This window comes from Phaseolus vulgaris, chromosome 5 (assembly GCF_000499845.2).
Source record: "Phaseolus vulgaris cultivar G19833 chromosome 5, P. vulgaris v2.0, whole genome shotgun sequence".
Classification (NCBI taxonomy): domain Eukaryota; kingdom Viridiplantae; phylum Streptophyta; class Magnoliopsida; order Fabales; family Fabaceae; genus Phaseolus; species Phaseolus vulgaris.
The window spans coordinates 39,193,507-39,207,832 of NC_023755.2; the positions used below are offsets into that span (position 1 = coordinate 39,193,507).

At 35.4% G+C, this 14,326-nt stretch overlaps 1 protein-coding gene across 1 annotated transcript; it reads right to left on the minus strand.

Annotated features, from left to right (window-relative positions):
* Nucleotides 1-3,123: 3,123 nt before the first annotated feature.
* Nucleotides 3,124-8,735, minus strand: LOC137835901 (LRR receptor-like serine/threonine-protein kinase IOS1). Its single transcript, XM_068644641.1, has 14 exons — nucleotides 8,630-8,735; nucleotides 7,895-8,050; nucleotides 7,017-7,551; nucleotides 6,452-6,930; nucleotides 6,222-6,360; nucleotides 6,063-6,134; nucleotides 5,795-5,866; nucleotides 5,634-5,714; nucleotides 4,965-5,119; nucleotides 4,616-4,863; nucleotides 4,409-4,535; nucleotides 4,190-4,258; nucleotides 3,930-4,119; nucleotides 3,124-3,817 (listed from the first exon to the last, which is right to left on the minus strand). The coding sequence occupies exons 2-14, from the start codon at nucleotides 7,956-7,958 to the stop codon at nucleotides 3,415-3,417; spliced, it is 2,634 nt and encodes an 877-aa protein (XP_068500742.1). The 5' UTR covers nucleotides 7,959-8,050; nucleotides 8,630-8,735; the 3' UTR covers nucleotides 3,124-3,414.
* Nucleotides 8,736-14,326: the final 5,591 nt, after the last annotated feature.

The following is a 14,326-nucleotide window of genomic DNA, read 5'->3' on the forward strand; positions in this document are numbered from 1 at the left end:
TTGTTACAAAACTTTATGTAAGTTTGGTTCTCATCAAAATATTATACTTTGTATTTCTTATTATATCTCATTATGAATTAGTGAAGTAAAATTCTAAATTTAATTGAAAAAAAAGTATAAAATATGCATACAATTTCATCTAAAACTTTCTCTAAACTATGGTTCTGATATCCGCCGTTGATATGGTGCGGAGTTATGCTTAACTGACTTGATATTTGTAATCTTATCAACTTTTTTTCGAATGCAAAAGAGGGGAAGAAGTTAGTTATTAAGTTCATCTACAATAGTGAAAACCAAATAAATGGATTTAAAAAATGAAAAATACCATCTCCTTGGAGTGTTTCAGGTTCTGTAAGTCTATTACTCTGTAAATTTCAAGGGCACTGATGATGGAATTTATTTAATTTCTTTTCCACTGACAATCTCCGTTAAGTGCATGTAAACATATAATTCCTCTGTTTCATCTTCTGGCTCCCAGCTTATTACAACGGAGCACTACCATTTGCTGGTGTAACTGCGGTGCTCATGGTAATAGCTCCCGGTTGGTAATCGCCCTGATTTAAAGAATCATCTGGAATCAATTATTGCTGTCCCAGGGAACCAGAAACGATCATAAATATGACCGGGAAGCCCATTGTTAAAGTTTACGAAAATTCTTTAAGAGTCATATTGATGTTCTGAATTATGGGATGATATTATCGAGAAATCAGTCACATACTGATTAACTGAAAGATATTAAATATATTTTTAAATATACCAACATACTCATTTACTAATATATATCTCCGTAAATCAGGAATCACGTCACATATCAGTGAACAACTGTCCATCACAACAAGGGTCTATGATTGAACATTATCAATTGTTTTCATCAGTTTACAAATGTACACTCTTTATACAGAGTACTTATTGGATTGTTAGAGTATCTTTTTCAGATCAGTGAACACTAGCAATTGAAAAAGAAACAAAGAGACAACCGATACGTGAGCAATTATACAACAAATCTCAGTTACTATTTAAGTCTACTTTACCTATATAGGTACACTTTTATGTTACAGCAATTAGTTAATGAGGATTCTGCATGTGTAAATCATAAGCAGGAAATGAAGAAGAAAGAAGAAGGTAGTAGTGCAGTGATATGATCTGAATTTCTGCTGCTCCAACATTTAGAAGATGTTGAGCAGTATGGAGTGACTAGGTCAGAAAGAGGAAAAATTGGGTGTGTGACTAAATGGAATGTTCCACCACTGACTCCAGTCAATGGTAGCATGCTTTGACCTAACCTTATAATGCACCAAAACCATTTAACACTCTCATTCCATCCAGGGTCTCTGCCGTTCAGTAGAAGCAGAACCACGTGATTGGACATTTCAGCAGAAGCCGAGGTGGAAAATCATACTACTTCTATATATATATATATATTTTTTTTTTGTAAATATTGTAGAGGATAAAATAAAATTATTTTGTTCTTAAACTAAAGTTTATTAATTGATAAGCTAATTTTGTTAAAAAAATCATATCACTTTTCAAAAATTTAATTTGAATATAATTAACTAATTTTAGTTTTTTTTAAAGACTTTCATTTACTCCAACCACAGTAGTCACCTTAGTAGAGTTTGTGACTATTTCAAAGTCTTCGAATTATATCTCTTTTGAAGAATATGAAGTCTAACCTTAAAAGTTGGAGATAATATCTTCAAGGTATTTTAAAAATATGATAAGCATTAATTATTTATTATCTCTATATGAAGAAGCGTATATAAAGAATATATAAAAGGAACTTTTGAAGAAGAAAAAGACAAGCAAATGGAGAAGAGCAACATAAAGAATGATTGAGAGAATAGATATTCGCCATAGTCTGAGATTAGAAATCCTAATAAGATGTTAGAGAGACTCTTTGTATTCCATCCTTCTTGAATGAGATTAAGTATTATCCTCACAGAGTGAGAAAAACAAATATTACAAATATTGTAATCATACTTTAATAGTGGAGTCATTTTCTATATTAGGTTTCGTGGGTTTTATTTCTCAAGTTGAGAAGGTTTTACCACGTTAAAAATAAAAATTCTCGGTGTCATTATCTATTTTCATTTATCTTTTATCTTATATCTTTCCACAAGTGTCCATCTTGTATCTACACTAAAAAGAAAGAATTAGTTTTGATTTTCTCAACAATTCTCCATTATTGTTGTTTCAAATGCTCATCTCCGATATCATGTCTTGTTTTAATTCATTATTATTATAGTCTATGAAACCAAGTTGAGTATTAAGCTCCCTCCAATATCAATCCCTATTTGGATGGTAAAATATCCTTGTTTTCGGTTGCATATACTTCAACAAATAAAGTTGAATTTGTACATGAAACATCAAGCAGATAAAAGACATTGAGATCTTGAGTTTGATGTTGGCGATTTGTTCCTAGTAAAATTAGAGCCTTACAGACAACATTTTGTTGCCTTAAGGAGCATCCAGAGCTCAGTATCCGTTATTTTGGTCCCTTTGAAGTGTTAGCTAGAATTGGAGTGGTTGCTTCTAAGTTGAAGCTTCCTACCACTGACAGAATTCATCCACTGTTCCATGTGTCTTGCCACTTACTACAATGAGATCTTAAGTTTGATGTTGGTGAAGCCTTATAGACAACATTTTGTTGCCTTAAGGAACATCTAGAGAGTTAGAGTTCAATAAGAAGTGAATTTTAAGTCTTGTTTTCAGTTGCATATACTTCAACATTGAATTTGTATAAGGCTCAAGAGTACATGAAACATCAAGCTGATAAAAGACATTGTGAGATCTTAAATTTGATGTTGGTGAGGCTAGATGTAACGGAAAAGTAGTTGCCCCAAAAGATCACATGAAACGCGATCAACAAGGAAAGGGGCAACAGAAAAGAAAAGCGTGAGAGGTAAGAGAGAGAATGGACTTTTCAAGGACTATGTGCTCTAAGAGGGATTATTGTGTGGTATGATTCTTCTACTTTCTCATCTTTTCCTCTCTCTCTATGGTTTCCATTTCTTTTCTATTTGAAATATTTGTTGTTACTGAACGAGGTACTATGATATAAGCTTAATCAACTTGATCGTGGATGTTGCTATGAAATTTTCTCTTCTTTAATGCACTGAGACATTAATCCTTTATGATCATATCATATTTGTAAACAACCACGTTATACAATATATAGTGTATTCTTCACATTATCAAAGCATTTAAGGAAAAAGAAAAATAATAATAACACTGGTTTTTCTCAAATCCATCATGTGGCCCTCAAAAGCATAGATTCAAACAAGTGAGTGAATGAGACATTTATACAAATATCTCTGCATAAAGGTAGGAAGAGAGTAAAAGTTCTTGTGTGCGTAGCTTATTCATTTCATTCACTCTTTTTTTCCATCATCGAACACACTTTATCAAGTTATTTTACCTAGCGAGAGGTATGAGTTCGGTGCTGAAATTCAGATTGACCTGTTCAACTGACTCTGCACTACTGTTAGGTTTTGTTCGAGCTGCTTCGGTTGCTAAGGTCTCCTTTAGTTCAAACACTATCACACTCATAATTGGTCTTTGGTTGGGACGTAGAGAAACACAAGCCATTGCTATTTCCACGGCTTTCCAGGCTGAGTTAATGTCAAAATCTCCTTCTAACCTTGAGTCAACAATGGCCTTGATATCCCCTATTGCAACCAGGGATCTAACCCATTCAATTATGTGACTCCTTTCTTCGTTCCTTGCTATTACTTGCTGGCCTGTGATTATTTCCAGAAGAACCACTCCAAAGCTATAAACATCACTTTTCTCTGTTAATCTATTGTTTGTGTAATAGCTGCAATGAAAAATGCAAGACATATCATGAAACTCAATATATTTTCTGCCAGTGTATGGTGATATCTCAAAATCTCAGAAATTAATGGATGAACAGTAATTCAAGTTCTTACTCAGGGTCCAGGTAACCAGGAGTTCCAGCGACAACAGTTGACAAATGTGATCCCCCATCATCTGGGATAATTTTGGATAGACCAAAATCAGATAATTTCGCTTGGAAGTGTTCATTCAACAAGATGTTTGAAGATTTTACGTCTCGGTGTATTATAGGTGGCTTGCAACCATTTTGCAGATACTCCAATCCTATATTAGATTTATGGAAAATACATTAACAAAACTGTCAAAATGCATAATCTGAAGTTTGCTTTCTTACCCAAGGCTGCGTCCAATGCTATACGCAGTCTGTCTTCCCAGCTCAAGAATTTTGATTTACTGTGTGTACCTGCAAAGAACAAACTCAGTAACTTTCATACAATTTGTACAGTTGAGCAATATGAAAATTTCCATATCCAGCATTTTGGAATACAAAACTAACTAGGAAATTGATTTGCACAAACTTTTAACAAGAACTTCATTTTATTTGGGAACTGACCAGAGAGATGTTCCAGTAAGTTTCCATTGGCCATGTACTCATATATGAGACTCTTATTGTTTCCTTCATCACAATAACCAATAAGGGAAGTCAGATTTTTATGATGAACTCTCAGTAGAAGTGTAACCTGAAAATCAAACCACTACCATGTTTAGCCATATACACTTATTAATCAGCTCAAAAAAGTGCAAAGCGATTAAAACTTACCTCTGCTTGAAATTGTTCATAACCACGGAATGATGAAGGGGAAAGAATTTTGACAGCAACTGGAGTGTCATAAATATAGCCCAGATAAACTGTTCCAAATCCTCCCCTACCAACAATTGTATTGAAATTGTTGGTAATTTTACAGATGTCGGAGTGTGAACATATTTGTTTTTTAGACTGCTGTAATGAACCCTCTTGTTTTGTGTGCTGCTCGGATATCTCACTTTGATCCTTTTCTACCATCGAAGCTGTTTGATATTGTACAATAGTTTGGAAACTGACAGTTAAGATTGAATTTGTTTGGCAAATTTTGAAAAAGTTATGAATGATTTTATCATTGTAGCATCACCTTTTGATTTTCTCCTCCTAAGGATCCACAATATAGCTGCCACGGCCACCAGAAGGATCAAAACCCCGCAGATTGATGCTACCAAGGGTATAACAATGTTATCTCTGTGCTCTATGCATTTGCCATGTTCACAGATAAATGGATTTTGACCCAAACTGCATGGAAATCACAGAAGATTTATGTTCAAAAGTTTAAGCAACCTTGTAAGTAGAGGGAAAATTAATCATGTCAAGACTGGCTCTGATAAATCTGAGTTTGGTCACCCTTAAAAACATAATATCTAATTTTAATCTATGACTTCACCAAGTGTTTTTTTAAAGGTCGGATTAGATTCATATAAAAGTTTGGTTTGATCAATGAGCACATTTAAAAGTTTATTTCATTTTTTTTATCAGAAAAAAACGAATGAATAAACAAGAAAAATTTCAGAATACCTCAATCCTTAGTTGATACCCTCTATCCTCCTTACAACAATTGAATAACCTAAATGCAAACACTTTTTACTCATCATAAATATCTTTTAGAAAAGTTTATTTCATTTAGGACTTCCAAAAGATTATTGAGTTTATTAAATTAAATACAAACGAATAATCTCTCTTTCAAACACGTATCGTGGTTACTTTAAGCAACATGTTATGAATTTGAGTAGTTTAAGTAAGATTCATATACCTTAGGGTGAGAGAACCTTCCTTAGATTTTTCAACAAGTGCCGAGGGAATTGAACCGAAGAGGTTATTCTTCTCCAAGTTTCTGCCAAAAATACGAATAAATAATCTTTTAGTCTTTTCTGGTACAGTGGATAACATAGTTTTAAGTAATTGAGAACTTACAAGATCCTCAAGTGTTGTAATTGAGACAGAAAATCAGGAATCTCATCGTTTAAGCTATTATTCGATAAATCCCTACAAATTTAACAAACAATTTAGCCTTTTTAAGTATGTTTAAATCTTGACTCATGTGACAAAAGATATGTCGATATGTCGATTCTTCGCACATAATAAGTACATGCGAAAGAACAAAAAGAATTAAAACAGGAAATTTTTCTGGTCTCATGTATTTCTGGATGGGATGAAATAAAAAAAAAACAAAAAAACTCACAGCTTCTCCAACATGGTGAGCTTTGAGATTGAAGGGTCTATCTTTCCTGACAATCCACTTGAAGATAAATTCCTGTCTTGCTCAATGAATAGTTATATTTATATACAATATTATCTCAGTTTATGAAGCAATAATAGAAATTTGGCCAACAAAACTTACAGAGTTGTGATTCTTGGGAACTCATCGTCGCCATAAGTACAGTTGAGACCATCCCACAAGTAGTCTGTAGGGGCGCATGGATCACCTTGCCAATCTCTTTTCACTCCATAAACTGACTTGATGCTTGTAATCGCATCAACTTTTTTTCAATGCAAAAGATGGGTTGAAGGTAGTTAAGGTCATGTACAATAGTGAAAACCAAATAATTGGATTTAAAAAATGAAAAATACCATCTCCTTGGAGTGTTTGAGGTTTCTGTAAGTCTATTACTCTGTAAATTTCAAGGGCACTGATGATGGGAGGCAGGGTTGAATTTCCGGTCCTCACGAGGGAATATTTAATTTCTTTTCCACTGACTGCTGAAGAGGTATTTAAAGTGTCGACGACCAGGTATCGTGGAGAAAAATTTGGAATCCATAATTCACCGTTCCTCATGATGTTGAATTGTCTTGTCTGATTGGTGGTTAACTCTTGAATCTCTGTGAAGTGCATGTAAAAATATAATTCATCAGTTTCATGCTCTGGATTCCACCTTATTAGCAACGGAGCACTATCATTTGGCGGTCTAACTGCGGTGCTCATGATAATAGCTCTCAGATGGTAATCGCCCTGATTGAAAGAATCGTCTGGAATCGAAGCACTTAGGTTTGTCCAATCTTCCTTGAAGTCCCAGGGATACCAGAAACGATCATAGTCATCATTCGGGTACCTGTGAGAAAATCAGAATAAATCCAATAATGAATGAATCAATTAATCTTATAAGGCAACAGATTTGATCCATAAGTATGATTTCACCTGTAGGCTATGTCTGAACCCAAATCGTAACGCTTAATTAGTTTCAGTGATCCATATTGAGTGACGTATGTATGATTTTTCAAAGTCCTGAATTCTATGGTTGTTATAAATGGTGTGCCATCGCCTGTGTCAACCAGACAGATTTGTACATAATCCAGTGAAGGTACATGTATGATCTCCTCGAATTGGGGACTGGATTCATCTTTTATATCAACTGTAGCCCACTTGTTAGTTCCCAGAAGAAGACCAAACTGTGGTAAAAAATTTTGGTCATCATAATTTCCATACAGAAAAAGAGTGCGGATGAGATACTTAGAGCCTCTTTCGGCGCTTATTTTGAAGCAGTTCCTTTTTCCTTCTGGGAAGCTTCTCAGCATCCACAGTTCTCGTTGTTGTTGATTCTGTCCTCTGATCTCAGGTGTTATTGTCAATCTCACACCAGTATTTATGAAATTTGCATCCGAAACGTAATTTATGCCTCGTAGGTCATTATAGTTGACATCTGCTTCAGCTCCGCAATCTATGCTGATGAATCCTAAAACATAAAATTGTATATATTACTTTAAAGTTGTTACAAATTTTGAATAAAATTACACATTATTAAAGATAGAATATTCCTAGAAAAGATATTTTTTTTTATCCAGATCATACTGCTGCAAGTTTAGTTCAAAAACATGTGAGATATGAGTAAGTCACTATTTGCATTTGTGTTCTTAAATTGTTATAATTGTACTTCTTACAGGAAACAACTAGTGATGCAGGTGGCAAGAGAGAAACTAAGTAAGGCTAGGAAGATACTTTCGACTAGTGCAACCAGTAAATAATGATATAATGAAGTTGTTTGAGAAAAGAAATGGTTGGTGTTTGGTGTAACGAACCTGGTTGAGCATGAGCTTGAAGAAGTAGAACAGCTAAAATAGCAACGTAGAAACTGATCCACATTGACTCAGAGGAGCTAGTCAACGTGTGAGCTTTTGAGGTAATTACAAACACTTTTTAGCTTTAATTTCTGTTTCCGTGTTTAACTCTGCAATCTGCATCATACAAATAATACTACTTAATTCACCCATCAATCAAACCTGACTTCAAATAAAATCTGTATTTTAATTTTTTTAAAAACAGCTAGCATAAAAGGCTGAATATTATCACAAAAACTACAATGATTGCTATATGCTAAAAAAAAGAGAAAAAATATGCATACAAAAAATAGCAGCATCACTGAGGAATAATCTTTTTAATTGGTTAATGACCATGTATAAAAATTAGTATATATATCCAACTATATTAACATACTGATAAACCAGAAGAAGTAGTGAATCTTATTGACAGAAGTAGTTAAGATTGCATATGTGAAGCTTAGGTGATAAATCATGTTACCTTTGTCAAACTCACACGTACTTTCAATTTAATAACAGTAATTTGAAGATTATGAGTATACCATATAAAAATATATTAGAAAAGAAACATAAAAGAGAGGAGACGAACAACATGCATGCATTTAAGAAAAAGAAAGCAATATCCTACCACTGCAGAAACATATATATATATATATATATATATATATATATATATCGGAAGTTATGAATCAACATAAGGTACAAATAGAAAGACACCGTGTAATTGCTTGGGAAGGTGTTTCTCTGCTGCTACTGTGATATCTCTCCAAGGTAGGTTTTTGGTGGATGAATAATGGAGATGGAAAGTAGTTTAATATGGTTATGATGAAAAGTATTTGACATGGCAAGGTTTGTCCTTTACAGTACAAGACAATGTGGAATAGTTGCAGTGGTAGAAGCCAATGTGGAATAGTTGCAGTGGTAGAACCCTAAGCCAATGACCATTGACTTCCTCTCAAATACAAAACAAAAACTAACCTTTCTTTCTTTCTTTCCTTCCAACCTCCACAACCACACATCTTACCACTTATAATTATTATTGGAAAAAAACATACTACTGACAAATGAGAAAATTGAGAAAGAGATTTTTACTTGTTGTTTCTAGAAGATGATGTTGCTTCATGGAGGATTTTTTTTTTATAAAAAAAATAAATTAAATGAAGGTATTTTAGGAATATCTCAACTGTTATACAGAGCACCCCTTTCAATTTGCCAACACTCCAAACACCACAAAAATCCTACAAAATATTCCAGAAAAAACACTACCTACATTAATCCTAATACTTTCACAGAACTGGGAACTAAACTAAAAAAAAAAAACCCAGATTCCATAATACACATAAAAACAACTTTACTCATACAGCCATTGATGATCTTACTTACATTCTACCTTACCACATAGTGCTTCAATTGATATGTATTACCGAACAAAAACCCTGCATTTTAGATAGTTGTTTCTATAACTAGTTTCTACATCTATACCTGACTAGTGAATTGCCTCCTGTGACCGTTGCCATAGTTACAGGTAAGAACCCTTTCCAAATCTACAAAGCCATCTTCATTCCCTCTTCCTTGCATCCTATGTGTACTCCACGGTTTCCAAGCAATCATTTGCATAACTTTTCCCTACCCCTATATTTTGCATCTGCTGTAGACTCTACTATCTCTGCATCTCCGCCTGCCAGCTCCTCCATACTCCAAGATTTTCTCTGATAATGCCAGTACCAGTACCAACAAAGATTCTACCAAAAAGAGAATTGGACAGCAACATTCATCCTGCAAAACAAAAAGAGTACCAGTAACATAAAGTGAAGATAACCAAAAATATAGAGCCTAAGCATATTCAAAAATAAGATAAGATGGTTGTGCTTAAATTTTACTGAAAGAGGATTAGCCTGGATTTATATGTCAAGGTTACGAATTAGAAACAAATCAAAATTAAAGGGTAAGTATTACAATCGTTTTGAAAGGATTTTGTTAATTAAACATTAAAATAAATTGATTGTTATTTTTATAAGAAAGAAGTTGCTGACAAATTTGAATATTTCATTAATCTTTGTTGATTCTATTCTATTAAAAAAAATGGAGTCCGAAAATTTCCTCTATTGAAGGTGCAGAGAATAAAAACAAAGGTAAGAAACTGTGTGTGCAAAAATGGTTAATGGCAAACCCTACCCATTTCCTTGGTGGGCACTATATATAAAATTATTACCAAGGTGTTATCTTGTCAGATCAAGAAAGTGCTCCCAATGGTTATTGACGATAGCGATTCAGCTTTCTTGAAGGATAGAGGATTGCTAGAAAGTGTCCTTGTTGCTAATGAAGTTGTTGAGGAGATAAGGAGGCACGAGAGGAGTGGGTTAAGTCTAAAAGTGGATTATGAAAAGGCGTACTACTCGGTAAAGTGGAATTTCTTATATGACATGCTACACATGTTGGGCTTCCATTGTAAATGGATTAACTGGGTTAGAGGCTACTTGGAGTCTGCATCGGTGTCAGCCCTACAGCAGAATTTAAACCATTTAAAGGGTTAAGGCAAGGCGTTCCCTTAGCCTCGTTCCTCTTCCTCATAGTAGCTTAAGGCTTGGCTGGGCTAGTTAGGCAAGGGCTAAAAGGAGAATATGCTTAAAGGTTTGAAGGTGGGAAAGACTAAGGTTGAATCTTGTTTGTTAAAATTCGCGGACGACACCCTCATCATGTGTGAAGATACCTTTTCGAATGTTATTGCTATTAAAGTTATTCTAAGGTGTTTTGAGATTGTTTCTGGGATAAAGATCAACTTCTACAAATCTAATCTGGCAGGAATAAATGTCAAGAGGAATACCCTTGAATGCTTTGCAAAAACGCTAAATTGTACACTAATGAGGATACCTTTCATTTATTTGGGTTAAGAAGTATGAGGTAACACAAGGAAGAAGCAATTCTAGGAGCCAATCTTGAATAAGATAAGTGCTAGACTAAGTACTTGGAAGGGGCATTTTTTGTCCTTTGCGGGAAGAATTTCTCTTATCAAGTATGTGTTTTCTGCCTTACCTTTATTTTACTTCTCTTTCTATAAAGCTCTGGTGTCAATGTGTAATAGAATTATTAATATCCAGAGGAAGTTTTTATGGGCATGGGGAAGAGATCACACACCAATATCATGGGTTAGTTGGGAAAATGTATGCAAACCCATGGAGGAATGAGGGTTGAGGATTAGAGATACCAGAGCTTTTAATAGTGCTTTGTTGGAAAAATGGAGGTGGCGGATGGTGAGCAATGAACAAGGCAGGTGGACAGACATTTTTCTTTCCAAATACGGGTTGGAATTAGATTGGAGTCAAACCTCCATGAAATTTCAATCACGATGGTGGAGAGATCTTTGTAGTGTTTGTGGAGATGGAGAAGAAGAGGGTTGGTTCCAAAAAGCAATTCGATGGAAAGTTTGTTCTGGGGATAAAGCAAGATTTTGAGAGGATGCTTGGGCTGGTACCGATAACCTTGTCAACATGTACCCTAGGCTATACTTTTTGTCATTGGATCAGGGGTTGACAGTGGCAGAGGTAGGTGGGTGGGAAGAGTCTATGTGGCATTGGAGGTTAAGCTGGAGGAGGTGACAGAGTAAAGCACTACTAATGTGTTGACTACCTCCTGGAGGATTCTTTGGGATAGATTGCCAACAAGAACTAATCTTATTAGAAGAGGAGTGGAAGTGAGTTCTTTGAACTGTCACTACAATAAAATCATGAAATAGAAACCAATTTTAGAAACAAAAAATAATTAGTTGTTATAGTGACTAAATTAGAGACCATTTTAGAGACTAAAAAAAATTTTGGTTTCTAAATTAGTTTCTATTATTGTTAAATGGTTTCTAAATTGGCATCTGCTTAGCTACCAAGGTTTTTGCTACCAAATTTAGAATATAAATAATTGGTAGTTAAAACCTTGATAGCTAATTAAATACCAATTTAGAAACTATTTAACAATAATATAAACTAATTTAGAAACCAATTTTTTTTTAGTTTCTAAAATGATCTCTAATTTAGTCACTATAGCAACTAATTATTTTTTGTCTCTAAAATTGGTTTATATTTCATGATTTTCTTATAGTGTGTGTGCTTTTTCAAGCTTCATAAGAGTCTGTTCAACACTTATTTTTAGAATGTACCTTTGTCCAACATAAGGACATGAAGCGCCACTTCGAGAGTTTTCACATAAGTTTTATGAGTTTCAAGCAGAATCAGGTGTGGAAAGCTATATGGGCGACAATTGTAAGGTGTATTTGGGAGCAAAGAAATTCTATCTTTAAGAAAAGGGTTGCGGACTCAAAAGAAATTTTCCTTTCGGCTCAATTGAGATCATGGTTATAGATGAAACACAGGTACGCTCCTTCAATTATGCTTACTATGATTGGCATTTGAATCCTGTCATATGCATTAAAAGTTGCTGTTAAAATCTGGACGGTAGAAAGACAGGGACTCCGCAGGTTAAAACTTGGTGTGGTGTTGCTGATGTATTTAAGATGGGGGCAGTAATGTCCTACCTTAGTACTAGTGTAGGTAAGCAGTTGTTGTAGAGTGGAAGGGGCGGGACTATGTAGAAAGAATTGGTTGGTGGATGGTGACGAGATGAGGAGGTGAGCAAAACATGTTGTATAATTATCTAGCCCACAACAAGTTCATATGAGTAAATTGTTGGAGGGTGTGAGTTTGATGGAAGTATGTGTCACCAATTGTTTTGCATGCAGTACGTATATATAGCCTATGTTATGAAGATTACAAGGTTCAGTATAACAAGGGTGGGGGAGGTTTATGAGGATGCAACAGGGGCTGAACAGGGGTCTAGAAGCATAACTACTCAAGTTGCTAGTGTGGTGTATGTTTTGCTAAAGGTAAGATATTGAATATGGTGCAGGTCCTTATTTGGGGTCTTGGGATGGAATGGGTGTAAGTATTATGACCAATGATCTATTGTTGTAATAATAGTAAGGTGAAGTCCTCTGGTGATTTTGTTGAATGCTAAGTGTTGATTTGGGATCACATTATGGTGTTTAAGCGGTTTATAACGGGTCAAGTAGAAAAGAGTGTATGTGTGGTTTAGTTACAACAGGTTAGCAGAAATGAGATTAAAGTTGTCAAAGGTTTTTTTTAGGGTAAGGGAGTTATCCCTAATCACAAGTCTTGTGATTATCTTGTTGGACGGTAAGGCCTTATGATGGAAGAGAGTCTTCTGTGAGAGGTAGGAGCCAATTTTATTTTTTTATCAACAATAAATGAATAAAATTAAGGGAATACTAAGGGGTATCCCAACCCGTATACTACATCCACAAAGTTACACTTCCACAAACGAAAGTATAACCCAAAAAGCCTAAGCCTACAAAAGGGAATGCCAAACCCAAACCAGCACTTACGAGAGAACCAAAATGGCAGTAACAATAAAAACAGCACCCAAAACCCAACTGCACTCCCAAGAGCAGCACTTAGCAGACTCCACAGCAACACCTACAAAAAAAACTAGCACTCTTCACCAATTTCCAAGCTGTTCCCCAACCGGCACCCTTTGAATCACACCTCTCCACTTGAAACCTTCGATCCTTCACCGACCCTCCCCTACACATACGTATAATAGCAGTCCAACCAGCCACCAGTCCACCTTACACGTAACCCGGCTTAACACTTTGGTTATTCATTACCACGACTTCACATTCCTCAACCAAGCTAACTCTACCCTTGAAAAGCATGGCTCAAACCCAACCTCAGCTCCCCTCCAAAGCATCCAACCTTGATCTAAGCACGCCCCGTGACTCCAGAACTGCAGAAGACCACCCTGCCACAACAAAACAGTTGTTCCCGTGTTATGACTCCTTTATGTAGATGCTTCATGTTCCTGCAAAAAATTATTGAAGACCAACCCCAATACAGGTAACAACAGCTAACCCCTAAGGGATTCACTCCTTCACCATCACAGGTTCCATCCGAACCACAACCTTCACATGATACCAACCAGAAATACCAGCTTCTTCAGAAGACACAAAACCAGGAAACATTAGCAGCTTTTAATACAGATAATTGGGTTAAAAACCCAATCTGTAAAAGAGTAAGAAAACTAACGGGCTTTATGCTTCAGCCACAACCAAGACTTAAGTTGGGCCCTCTGGAAAACCTCCTTTGCATCTACTACCCCTTGCTGAAAGGTAATCAGATTCCTCTGGTCCCATATACTTCTAATAACATTTACCCAGACCCCTTTCCAAATCTTATTCTGCTTGTTACTAACTTGAAACAAGTGGGAACTTAGGAAATGTCGCTTAAGATCATGATGCTCAACAAAAGAAATGCCTACCCACTGGAGGCATTGGGACCATACCTGTTGAGCATATTTACAATCCATGAAAAGATGTTGACAGGTCTCTTCCTGTAGCAGACACAAGGGACA

Excerpts from the sequence above, each read along its gene's own strand:
- LOC137835901 (XM_068644641.1), bottom strand. The coding sequence starts at position 7,958 with ATGTGGATCAGTTTCTACGTTGCTATTTTAGCTGTTCTACTTCTTCAA. Across the intron at positions 5,120-5,633 it reads GAAGGTTCTCTCACCCTAAG|TTTGGGTCAAAATCCATTTA; the intron begins GTATATGAATCT and ends ATTTCCATGCAG. Across the intron at positions 4,259-4,408 it reads CTTACTGGAACATCTCTCTG|GTACACACAGTAAATCAAAA; the intron begins GTCAGTTCCCAA and ends TGTTCTTTGCAG.